Below are 11,718 nucleotides of genomic sequence, written 5' to 3'. Positions count from 1 at the left end.
GGGGATGCAAGATACTAGCAGTTAACAACAGACTTCAAAACAAGCCCCAGAGGCTGTGGTCAAGGCTTTCCACAAGTACTAATGATTTTGAATTAACCCAAGTCCCACCGCACAGGTTTGATCTTCGAGATAGGAAGAACAAATGCTCAATACCCACTCTTGAAATCAGACCTCCTCCTTTTAAAAGCTCAAGTAATTAGTAATGAACTGCTTTGGAAAAACGGAACAAATCGGTGCCTTTGTGGACTGAGGTCAAGCAGCAGTACAGCTCACTGTCAGCAGCTGACCTTTCTCAAGCTGCTGCTCCCTTGGTTGACCACAGTGCTATCTACAAGCTTCAAATTACTTTGGAGATTAACCAAAACGTCACTGTACTCACCGACATCCCCCTGGGGACAATGGGAATCCCTTCTCTATGGTGTGCATCGGATCCATCCCATCCCACTGTCTTGTCTTCCTGTGCTCATCACATCAAGTAAGACAGACTCCCCTTTGCCCATCCCCATGTAACATCATTGCTCACGTCCTTACAGTGTTTATTTAAAGACAGGCCTTAGAATGAATATATACAACATATACAAAGTCCAGTTAATGGAAAAACAGGATGAATGGTAATAAGAGCAGTGTCAACCACGTGAAAGTATTGATCGGTCGCTACAAACCAGCCAACAGGGCTCTGTCCAACTGTTTATCGATACAGTCGCAGTTTGTGATACAACACAGCCCTCAAGCTTCCCATTTACAAAGGAAGTGGAAGTTCGGAGCTTCTGTAATTGAATTTGTAAACTTATACACAGCAATGGAATTCCTAATATGGCTGGGCTGAAGGTTTAAAAACAACAGCAAGAAGATGAGCGTTGCACTCAGCTGAAGGCCTTTCCTAGTAATGAGCAGAGCAGCCAAAGTGATTACAAACTTCATTTTTTTCTTAAGGAGCAATAGCAGTTCGACCAGGAGGTCTTCCTCCAGGAGCAATCTTGTAAATGAAAGCATTAAGCTTCTAACGGGTTGAGCGCCTCAGATCATTACAGAGATGGCCTCCAGCTCCACACTTCAGTAGCTTGATTTTTTTTGTTGTTAATTTCACTGACAAAAGTGGCTTGAAGGACCTCCCTGCTTTGGAGCCACTCAGTGTTGAAAGCAGCCTAGACAAGTGGCTGCCTTGCTCCACTCTACAGCATTCTTAGTAGGCAAAAAAGAAAAAAGAAAAGAAGTAATAATTAAATTCCACTGATGGATAATTACTTGCAATAAGTAAACAGAAATAAATGCCATTGGCCTTAACAGCTTCCATCACTGCCACTGAACAAAAAGAACGCCACGTGCTGCAGGAGCTGGGAGCGGTGAGATGGAGTAAGTTCCCATTTTGAATGCAGCTGGAATTAGCCCAAGACACAGCTCCCAGGGGCTGAGCAACAGCCAGTCGGGTCCAGGAGGCAAATTTGGGGTGTCAGGAGCAGAGCTGGAGCCTCCATCTGGGCCTTGGCTGAGGCAGATTTCCACAAGCAGAGCTCTTCCTTCCATTGGAGGTTCTTATAAACAACCCTCATCCTCCCTCCCTCACAGCACATCACCTCCATGCTTTCTCAACTTGAAACACCTGAAATTTATTCTAAACCTTGATCGTAATAAGCTGAGCGCACCCAGACAGAGCTGCAGGCCTTGGCTTCCAAGGGGAAGTCATATTGCATGCAAGGGTACAGCGATATTGCAAACTTAAGCTGGTTATTTCTCGCTTCCCTACTTTAAAAGCTACAATATTCAGGTAGCTTAAAGAAAAACAACCTTTGGATTTTGTCTACTCATAAATCCATCACAACAGCCTGGGGGAAAACAGTAAATAAGATATTGGAAGAAGAGCACAAGAGGCCAAAAGAAGAGCATCTCCCTCTCAGGGTGTGCTGTTTGCAACCAAAGCCAGGTACCAGGCTGTGATATTAGTATGTGGTATTGATTTGTTCTTAATCTGGAGAAATGCCCCTGTAATGAACTCTGCTGTGCCCTTAATGATTTCATATCGAAGGATGTTAGGTGCCTTGCTCATAACAGAGTAACAGCAACTCCAAAAATAGCAAGCCTCATAATAAAATGTTATTGAGAAGCCTGAATTTCAATATAAAAGGGACTCTGCTGTACTCAAGGGCTTACTAGATACAAATGCATACTTTAAAAAGTTGTATTAAAGTCATGTCAGTGGTTGGGGAAGAGGCAACGTGAAATGATGCTTCAGGAAGCAGCTGAGCTCAAGGTTCCCAGCTCCACAGCCAGCCCTGCTGATGGGCACTGCCAGCCCCATGGGTACCTCCAGGCCCTGCTGGCTCTCCTGCCACCCAAACATCACCTGTTTCTGCTTGCTTGCTCCCACCTACCATTTTGGGCCACTGCAGCCTGGGATACTGGAGCTGTGGAGCTGTTGTTTGAGGTGGTTCCCAACACATCCCAGCCCTGACGGGAAAGGACATGATGGGGAGGAGGTCTCTGTATTGCCCCTCCACAGCTGCCCTCTTTGCCATCCACACATTAGAGATAAAACGAACAGAAAGAGAAACAAAAACAGATCTCAGACCAAGAACAGCACCCAGGGTGTCTAGAGGTACCTGTAGCTCAGTCATCTCTTTTAGGTGGTTGTAGTAGATGCCTCTCCTGCTACTCCCAGTCTCAGTCAGGTATCTTGGTCTTGGCTGGAATAGGGTTAATTTTCTTCTTAGTAGCTGGCATAAACCACGTTCTGGATTTAGGATGAGAATCACATTGATAACACTCTGATGTTTTTTGAGCAGTGCTTAAAGTTAAGGACTCCTCAGTTTCTCATGCTGCCCAGTGAGGAGCTGGGAGTGCACAGTGCACTCATTCACATCTGATTAATGGGCATATCTTGCTTTTTCCACTTACCCTTTCTAAATCAATTTTCCCATCTATATTTCTGCCCAAATGCCATTTGAAAAAAAGAGCTTTGCTCTTTTCTAGCTGTGCAATGAGACAGAGCAAGACTAGGAAGCTACAGCTCCTCTAAGCGCAGGCAGCGGCCCATTTCTCTTCACTTATCCTTATAGGTCACCACCAAATAGTCCCTGAAGCATTTCAACCTGTCCTGTTTCACACACATCCTGAGTTCCCTTCAGCTCAAGCATGGACGCCCAGAATGCCAGACCCTCCTAAGGGCCTGCTCTGGCCTTCAAATAACCCTCACCCACCAACTGGTTTCATTAAGAGCAATTAGAGATATCTGCTACTTGCACTTACAGAGGGTGGGAGCAATTAGCTGCAGGGAACAAGAGGTGAACATTTGCCTCCTGTGCATCTCATGAAGGAGATCAGAACTTGGCCCATAAGGTTATCTAGGAGCAGGGATATAGGCTGGAAAAAGCCATTAGCTCAGTTACCCTTAATAAAGACAGAATTGCCTTAATTGCAGTCAGTTGGGGTGAGCTGAAGAGCCCAGAGCTCCCAGGTTGCACACTTAGCTGCCTCCAGGCTCCTTTCCTGAGCGTAACAACAGCATACTGCTAGCAGAGTGACCCTGTACTGAGCTACCCCCTCCCTGGGATGGGGACCAGATTGTACAGTGACAATAACATAAAGATAGTAGTTGTAAATACCCAAAAGGTTATTTACAGGAAAAACTCACCTGTACGGAAGCCTTCAGTCTGCAGAGAACCACTGAGGCAATCTCCACCAAGAAACAATCTCCAAGAGATGCTGCCTTAGTGGTGGTCAGCCCTTAAATGAGGTCTAGGGGAGATGGAGTCAAGCTCCACCCCTTCTGGGAGCACAGCTAAATTACTCTCACCTGTGCTCCCACAGCTGACCCAACACTTGCCTCAGCTGATTAATCAGAGGTTCAGGCTGTAATTACCAATTTCCCACACACCAGATAAACCCTAAACTCTCCTTTTTCTCCAGACCAGCTTCTGAGCTCTCTTCCCTTGTTCCTGTGATTTCCCAGGAGCTCATTGGTGCTCTTGGACCCAGGGAGGGCTCTGAACCCTAAAGCAGTGAAACAACAGCAGCTTCTCCAGTGGTGCGTGGAGAGCCGAGTTTATTTGTGCCCGTGTTCCAGAAACCTTAGCTGAAATAGCAAGATTGAGTTTATGTGAAGCTACAGCTTACGCAATGGAGCAAAACTAGAAGAAATTGCTGATGCTAAAGCAGAGGCAGCAGCTAGACACGGATTTGAGTTTCCCATTGATGGCTTTAGGAGTGTAGTGGTTTTGTGGGGTAACATCTGCTTTGGAGCAAGATGTCTATTGCTGAACCAGGGCTGTGCAGCGTGACATAGCTCATATAGGCAGCAAAAAGAGGTTTGCAGTGTAAGGGGGCAAGGAAGAGAAAATATGATCAGTTCTGCATGTGCAAAGGGGAAGAACAACAGGGCAGAGAGCCCACGTGTTGGGGCTGCTATTTCAACAGCCTGATTCGGTGCTATTAAAGTGAGCAGTAAAATACAGTTGATTTATGTGTTTGGGAGGGTTTTTTTGGTTGAAAACTGTATTTCATACATACATGGCTTCCTTCATGATTCTGTTTTTTAGGGCTCACTCCCTGCTCTGCATTGTTTAACACAGAGGGAGGCCAAACCTCAGAGATGGGGTTTTAACAACAATTCTGTGACAGCTGCCAGATAGGGCCCAAACAGCTGAATCATTCATGAGCCCATCAGCAAAGGAAACAGCAGGTCAGCCCTGAATTGAAGGCTATTAAAAACTTTCATTCAAATCCTGGTAGAGAGCAGTGGGAGAAGGTAAGAGAGGGAAAAGGAAATAAATTATAAATATCGATCCCCTTTGTGGATTGGGACAGACCTGGAAGGACATAAAACACAAAGGAGGACAAAATGAGAATTAGGCTGAGATATCTCAGAAAGTTGGGTGTTCAAGTGGGACCAGATTTGATTTAGCTAAATATCCAATAATGCCTGGCAGCACTCAGCAAGCTGAGGGATGATGTGGGGGAGAGGAGCCAGCAGTGGGCACAGGGGACACAGACACCCGGGGCTTACCTGGAGTTTGCTGCAGCCCACGAGCCCTTGGAGAATCACTGCAGGGCCATGGAGCGCCCAACCCCTGCCCACCCCTCAGGTGTCATTCAACCCTCCCAGCAGAGGCAGCCCCAAACCTTTAGCCCCAGTGGCTGGTCATCGTTTCTTAATGTAGAGCATTGCGTCCCCAGATGGGCAGCGAGTAATCAAAGCACATAAAGTGATGTGAGAAAAACAACCAGGCAATAAAACTTGCTTGGGAAGGTTAAGAAAGGATTAACCAGGCAGCTCTCGGAGGAAAGAGGCTGCTTTATCACAGCTGAAGTATGTGTTGGGAATGTGGAGCGCTGCCAAGTGCTGCCTGCTGCATGAGCTCGGACACTGCCTCAGTTTCCCTCATAGAAAAAAAAGCAAGAGGCTCAAGGTCTCATCCTGACGTTCCTTTACCGTGTCCTACAGAAAGGGCTGCTTGGGTGGCAATAGGGATTGCTGGGACCTCATTTCCCTCACTGCAAGGCTTTATTGATGTGGTTTGTGGGTGCCAGCATAAGGCCCAGCTTGAGGCAGCTTGTCTCTGCTCAGTGTTGTGACAGGTAGCAATGCAGAGATCCCACAGGAGCAGAGCAGCCATCAGCTTCTCCCAGGGGTGCGCACACATGGATACACTTAAGACAAGGGGACTGATGCACTGCGAGGCTTTAAAGAGGCTGCAGGGCCAGATGCTATGCTGAAACAACAGCAGCGAGCTCACAGCTGCCCCTACTATAGAGCCTTTGGTTGCCCCATAACTGGGGGAAGGAGGCTGCTTGCGAGCAAGCACCAGGACTCATAACACAGCAGCAAGCGCAGAAGCTCAGACACACTGGCATAAGAGCACTCAAGACTACGAGGGCCATCTTGCATCAAGGGCAATTGAAGCAAGGCTATGCCCATTAGGATCATTTTACTCCGCTGTGAGAGCTACTAAGTGGAGAAAAAGCACAGAATAAGGGGAGCAAATGGGCAGTCTCCTGGCGTGGTTCAGTGTCTGTCCTCCTGGGGAGACTTCACAGCAGGAAAGGAGAGGCCGTGCCCCTGTGCCATTTCCCAAGTGCAGCACATTTGTCACATCTAGTGATGGAGGACATTACCATCGCTCTGTGCTCCTCTCTCTCCCCCACTGCAGCCTTGCTCTGCCCCACAGGGAAACAAGGAAATGACAACCACTGCCAAAGGTGGACTTGAGAATGAGCAAAGAACAAGGCACCAAGAACAGTTAAACAGGGGAAGAAAGGGCACATCTGTGACTTGGCTTGGGGTCAGTGTCTTGTCTGAAACAGAGCAGAAACAGGGTGACTGCTGCAGGCTGGGCTCTTTGTTCAATCTGTTTTCTAGTTTATTCCCAGCAAAGCTTATCAGCCCCCACAGCACCCCAAGGGAACATGGCACAGCTGCACAGCCAAAGCTCCAGGTCCAGGGGGAAAGAAATCAGTGCTGGTGTCCCAAGAGGAAGTAGCACCCAAGGACCTGCGGCTGCTCAGCCCATGGGGATGCTGCATAGTCATGACTGCAATCCCCTCACAGACACTGCAGAAGCCAATTCAGGAAAGAAATGGCTTTTAAGCAATTGCTGAGTGAAAAACACCACGGCACAGCCTCCTCAGTTGTCAGAAGGGGGCTCATTTCCCTTGAGGAGTGAGACAGGGTGGCCCGATCCACGCTGCACTCCCTAGTGAAACAGAGGGGCATTGGATGAGATGTGAGAACAGGGGTTAAGGTGCGTGACACACAGCCTCCTGCTGAGAGAGTAATGCTGCAGCAGCCCATCCTGAGGCTCCTCACGTGCTCACAATGTTCACCCTTGAGCATTATTTTCAGTGGCTCCTGCTTCTGGCTGAGCACATTCTCTGGTTCTTTCTTGGCTGCCAGGGAAGGCGGTGAAAAGGCTGAGGCCTGGAGTACGAAGGCAAGATGCTCACGATGGCACAAGGCTTAGTGACTTCAATTCAAGCAGCTGGAATTGGAGCCACCTAATTGCAGGAGCTGAATTAACAGTGCAATGAATCCTGAGAGCCACCGAGTGGCCACGCTCATCAGTTGCAGGCACCTCCATCTGGCTGAATATAGACGAATTTCACATCCTTATATCAGAAAGGATAAGAAAGGGCAGGTCTGCTGCCTTCTTCACATGTCTGCCATGAAAGGAAGATCCGACTACAGCACACTGTGTAGGGCAAACACACTGCGCAGCCCCATTCTTCCTGCAGGGCAGGATGCTGCTTCCACTGCTGAGGAACCCACATAACACACACATGGTTCACGTTAACCATTGGTTTTGCTACATGGAGTAAGTACAGAGCTTTATTTTTCTATTGGCCAGCAACTTAAATTGAGTTAAAAAAAATAATAAGCAATGAATATTATTATACAGAGAAAAAGTATACAACAACTCAATGGACACAAGCCAGCTCTGTTCATATCTCATTCTTCCTGGCCTCTCTCAGCCCTGCACAATGCATTTCAATGAAACAGGCAAAGGCAACTGAGAAGATACGTGTAAGAAACTAGAAATATTGCCAGAAGCAACGTGCTGAGTATTTTCCTCAGTTAGTAGTCAGTACTTGTCAGGAACCTGAATATAAAACAAGAAATAATTTAGAGATTTCTCCTGCAGATCGTGACACAATAATTTAGATTTCTCTTCCCTCTTTCCCAGTGCTGTAGGACAACGGACACACCTCAGTTCCTCCACCTCTTTTTGCATTAGTGTTAGGGATTATTTCACTGTGCTCTTGTTGATGGTGGAGCTTCGGGTTTACCTGCTCTGAATTTTAACTTGCCACCCTTCAGCCCCCTCTGAGGGACCAGTCCAGGATTGCTCTGTGAACTAAACCCCCCCACAGTGCTGCAAGACCCTTCAGAGCTCTGGGTGATTTTGCTGATGCTTGCTGCCAAGGGATGAGGTACCACCAAAAGGACAAGAGAGTGAGAAAATTACTTGGCTTATAGAAGGGCATTATCTTCACTGCTTAGAAACCCCAAATCCCTACAGCTCTTTCTGCTTCGTGGGTGCACAAAGCATGTCAGGAAAGTGAAAAGAAGATAATTCTGCTCTACCAAGCAGACTTCTTGATGAGAACCCTCTCCAGGATGATTAGGAAGAAAACAATCGATTCCCTCAGGACAGGAGAGGCTCCCAAGGTCCTATGAATCCAGGCTAAGACCTTGTGGGCATAACAGTGGCACCAATTCCATGGCAGCAGTTGCATTTATGCCCTGTATGTAACCAGGATCCCAATGCAGAGATAACATTTAATTAAATCTATTTAATTAAATAGACAGTTAAACCCAGCACTACCAATTTACCAAATACACTGGAACAACTGGGGGAAGATGACTCTACTGTTTACTGCTGGGATAGTCTGGAAAGTGGGCTTCCAGATCTCATTAAAGCCAGAAAACCCTCAACTGATTAATGAGCTCTTTGGAGGCTGATAAAACATTTGTATATATTCATTTCCCACCCCAAGAGAGACAAGCCTGGAGGTTTTAATTAGAGCATCAAGCCCAGGGTGTCTCTCAACACGTAAGAGATGTGATGAAGCATTTCCACTAACCAAACAGGCCGAAGGGTAGCATGATACATCAGCTCCACCAACAGACCAGCTCTTCGTCAAACCACACCAGGGGACAGGCAGGAAACAACTCTTTGAACTTTCTCATTCACACTGGAAGCCACTAAATAAAACAGACATGACCCAAAAGAATTAGAAAGCAGTCCAATGTCTTTGGCTCTGGAATTGCTAGGCGGCAGAAGGCTTCTTGTGGCTCCTAATGGCACTGCGTTACAGGGAAGCTTCAAGGAAGAGGAGGAAGGATTGCTGAGAAATACTAAGGCACCCAGATCTCGACAACATTAGAGCCGCAACAAGATTTCAACTGTACCAAGTCGTGATCCTGATGAGCACAGAGCGCAATTCCTGCCCCACACAACCAGACAGGCATCTACACAGGTGGAGAACATCTGTGTTAGGACATCAGGGCACAGGCTGGGGGGAGAATGACAAATCTTCTGTGTCTGAAAGACTCAGATCTGGCTCCAGCTCAGCGCAGAAACATCATCTGTCCTCACAGTCAATGCCCAGCTCTGCTGAGACACTTCTCAGAAAGCAAACCGTGGTTCCTGTGTAGCATCCCAATACTTCCACGTCGGCTCAGCAAGAGCCCCAAGAGAAAGGCCCTAGATAAATCTTGCTTTGTAGTTACATCAAGAGACTGTTTTGCTAAAGCTTCTAGCAGAAAATCCACAGCTCTTCTGTTTCTTGACGATGAAGAGGACCTGCTGAATTCCTGGCTGCCTTGTGCATGAGGAGGGTGACTTTCCCCATAAGGGGCAGGTAAGGCATTTAATTAGAGCGAAGTCCTCAGGTTGCAGACACTTCTGTGGTGGTGGTGGAGGGTGGTGAGGTTGGCAGGCACTAAGGGAAGTGGCAGAGGGGGAGCTGACAAGAGTTCCCATAGCTATTAATACGGCTCCTGCTTCAAACTCCTGTACAAGCAACAAGTGAAAATCATCCCAAAGATCTACAGGGCAGAAAGAGAAGAGAGAAATGCATGAAAAAAAACAGAATGGATGCAGTAGAGGTAGCAGCCTGCAAACTAGAAGTTTGGACCCATATCGGAGTGGCAACCAACTCCGGCCTGGAGATACAGCACTCCAGCTTGCAATGAGTGTGAGAGAACATAATCTGTGCTAATCTCATAATTAATTACTATCAGCTTCTCTAGAATGTAATTTGTCTGTATGCCAGAACAGAAGGGAAAATGAACAACTTCCAGAGATACCTGCATCTGGAAGTCAAGATTATTCTGGCTGTCTCTCCCCCTGTAACCATGTAGGAGCATCCACATCCTATCCCTTTATTCTTCAGACTCTCCTTAAACATTTGCTGACCCACAGTGCTGTTCCTCAATATGACAAAGCCAGAGCAGAAACTCTGAATGTATGAAGAATGAGCTAATCAACCGTGATGGGAAACTCCTTCAAACCGGTTCTTTGGCAGCACAGGCAATCCTGGCACATCCCCACCAGAGGTCTCTCTCAGGCTGCCAAACCAGTAGCCATAACCACACCTCATTTCTCACATCCCCGCTGCAGAAACCTGTCTGAGCAGAAAAGTGCCTTTCTTTCACCAGAAATGAAATGTTACAAACTGACAGAAGAGGCACTAGCTCTGGAGTTAGTGGACCCCAAGGTCACTGAAGTACCTTTCCCTCACCTGACAACTTTTTTTTTTGCCAGGCAAGGAAAAGCATGAAATACCAATTTTTCCATCCCTTAGCTCTTGAGTTTCTTAAGATTCTACCCAGAAAGCCCAAGACTCCACACAGTTCCACACAATACCTGCACACAGGCAATGCTGATCCCAACTATGCCAATAATTTTCAGATGTTCTTGAATGAAGTTTTCCAGCTTGGTAATGCAACCATTCTGCAAGGGGAGAGAGAGGAGACAAGGAAAGTCATCTTCATTTTAACTTCTCGTGTCTCACTTTAAGACAGCAGTTGTAACCCTTGAAGGCATCCCTATAAAAAGCAGTGGCTGTGAGCATCCTCTCCTTGCAACACTGCTGGAAAAGCTATATAGATTATATAAAGTCCATTCTGTTTCTGTATGTCTCAGGAATTGCTGAACAAACTTAAGGTGGCTGAAGAAGTACAGAAGAACTTGGCACATTACAGAGAAGGATTTCTCTCAGATTTTCCTCTGAGGTATGTGGAGGAGGGCTCCCTCATTGCTTAGCACATGCCTGAAGTGGGGCTTTGCTCTTGCCAGGCCAAAATGCCAAGGAAATGCTGCATTAAGACCTCTAACATGAGAGGAACCCTTTGAAAGGAAATTCCTCCCACTGTTATTTATGGGGTTTTAATGTGAACCTGGAAAAACAGGCACTGACTATCTCTGCTTTTCACTTGCATCCTTGGCTGGCAGCATAACATCCTAGTTTCAGGCCCATGTTTTTGTTGCCATAATGCAAAAATAAAACAGTAAGAGAATTCTCTGATTATTTTGGAAGAGTTCTCTTTAAATAGTTTAACTGTCTCAACTAGTGAGGCAGGTTTTCCATGGTAACATCAGGGGGATTTGTTGTGTTGCAACAGTGCCCCATGGGTGCCAGGGCACTACAGCCCCAGGGGTCTACAGTGAGCACAGACACCTACATTTACCCAGGCAGAGGGAATGAGTGAGCATGCACCTCTCCAGGGAGGGATGGCAAAGGCCGCACTTTTCCCACGCCTGAATTAGGTTTGAGAGTCAGCTCCAGCTGCCCCAGTGTGAAACAATTGCTCCCGTGTCCTGATCCAACCTCTTCTAGGTTCTTCTTCCCCAGTGCAACTGAAGTCTGTTTTGAACTCTAACTTAGATGTTGTATCATGAGAAGTAGTGTCTATATGTAGATCCACATGGCGTTTGGCAGCTTTTTATACTCCAGAGCTAATGCTGTGCACTTGGCAGCCCATAGGACCTTCCTCAGTAACCAGCTGGGCAGTTTCACACAGCACAGAGTGAGGCTGGGGCAAGCCAGCTCTGCCCTCACACACTTGTAGGTTTCTACACTCAGAGACACCTCAACAGCCCTTGGAAGATAACAGACCTTATGGGAAAGTCTTCCTTCAGGAGACCAAAACCCAGCCAAGCAGCTGGACTTAATAAAGGGTGGCTTTAGTAGAGCAGGAAGACTGAACTTCATCTCTGCACC

The 11,718-nt window shown here is 47.0% G+C and overlaps 1 protein-coding gene and 1 long non-coding RNA gene across 3 annotated transcripts in view; both read right to left on the bottom strand.

Moving 5' to 3' along the window:
- Nucleotides 1-519: 519 nt before the first annotated feature.
- Nucleotides 520-3,678, bottom strand: LOC107314480. Its single transcript, XR_004307589.1, has 4 exons — nt 3,629-3,678; nt 2,598-2,728; nt 2,370-2,445; nt 520-1,182 (listed from the first exon to the last, which is right to left on the bottom strand). It is a non-coding gene; the product is annotated as an uncharacterized LOC107314480 (long non-coding RNA).
- A 3,608-nt stretch (nt 3,679-7,286) lies between these two features.
- Nucleotides 7,287-11,718, bottom strand: part of CD151 (CD151 molecule (Raph blood group)) — a 28,662-nt gene continuing 24,230 nt past the window's right edge. For both annotated transcript variants that reach the window (XM_015863787.2, XM_015863788.2), the window contains exons 8-9: nt 10,362-10,448; nt 7,287-9,541 (exon numbers count right to left, since the gene is read on the bottom strand). In XM_015863787.2, coding sequence (XP_015719273.1) covers nt 9,482-9,541; nt 10,362-10,448 — 147 coding nt within the window. In that variant the 3' untranslated portion in view covers nt 7,287-9,481. The remainder of the gene's footprint in view (nt 9,542-10,361; nt 10,449-11,718) is intronic.

Source organism: Coturnix japonica, chromosome 5 (genome assembly GCF_001577835.2).
Source record: "Coturnix japonica isolate 7356 chromosome 5, Coturnix japonica 2.1, whole genome shotgun sequence".
In the NCBI taxonomy this organism is placed as follows: Eukaryota; Metazoa; Chordata; class Aves; order Galliformes; family Phasianidae; genus Coturnix; species Coturnix japonica.
The sequence above is the reverse complement of the archived record's forward strand: the minus strand, read 5'-3'. Positions and strand labels throughout refer to the sequence as shown.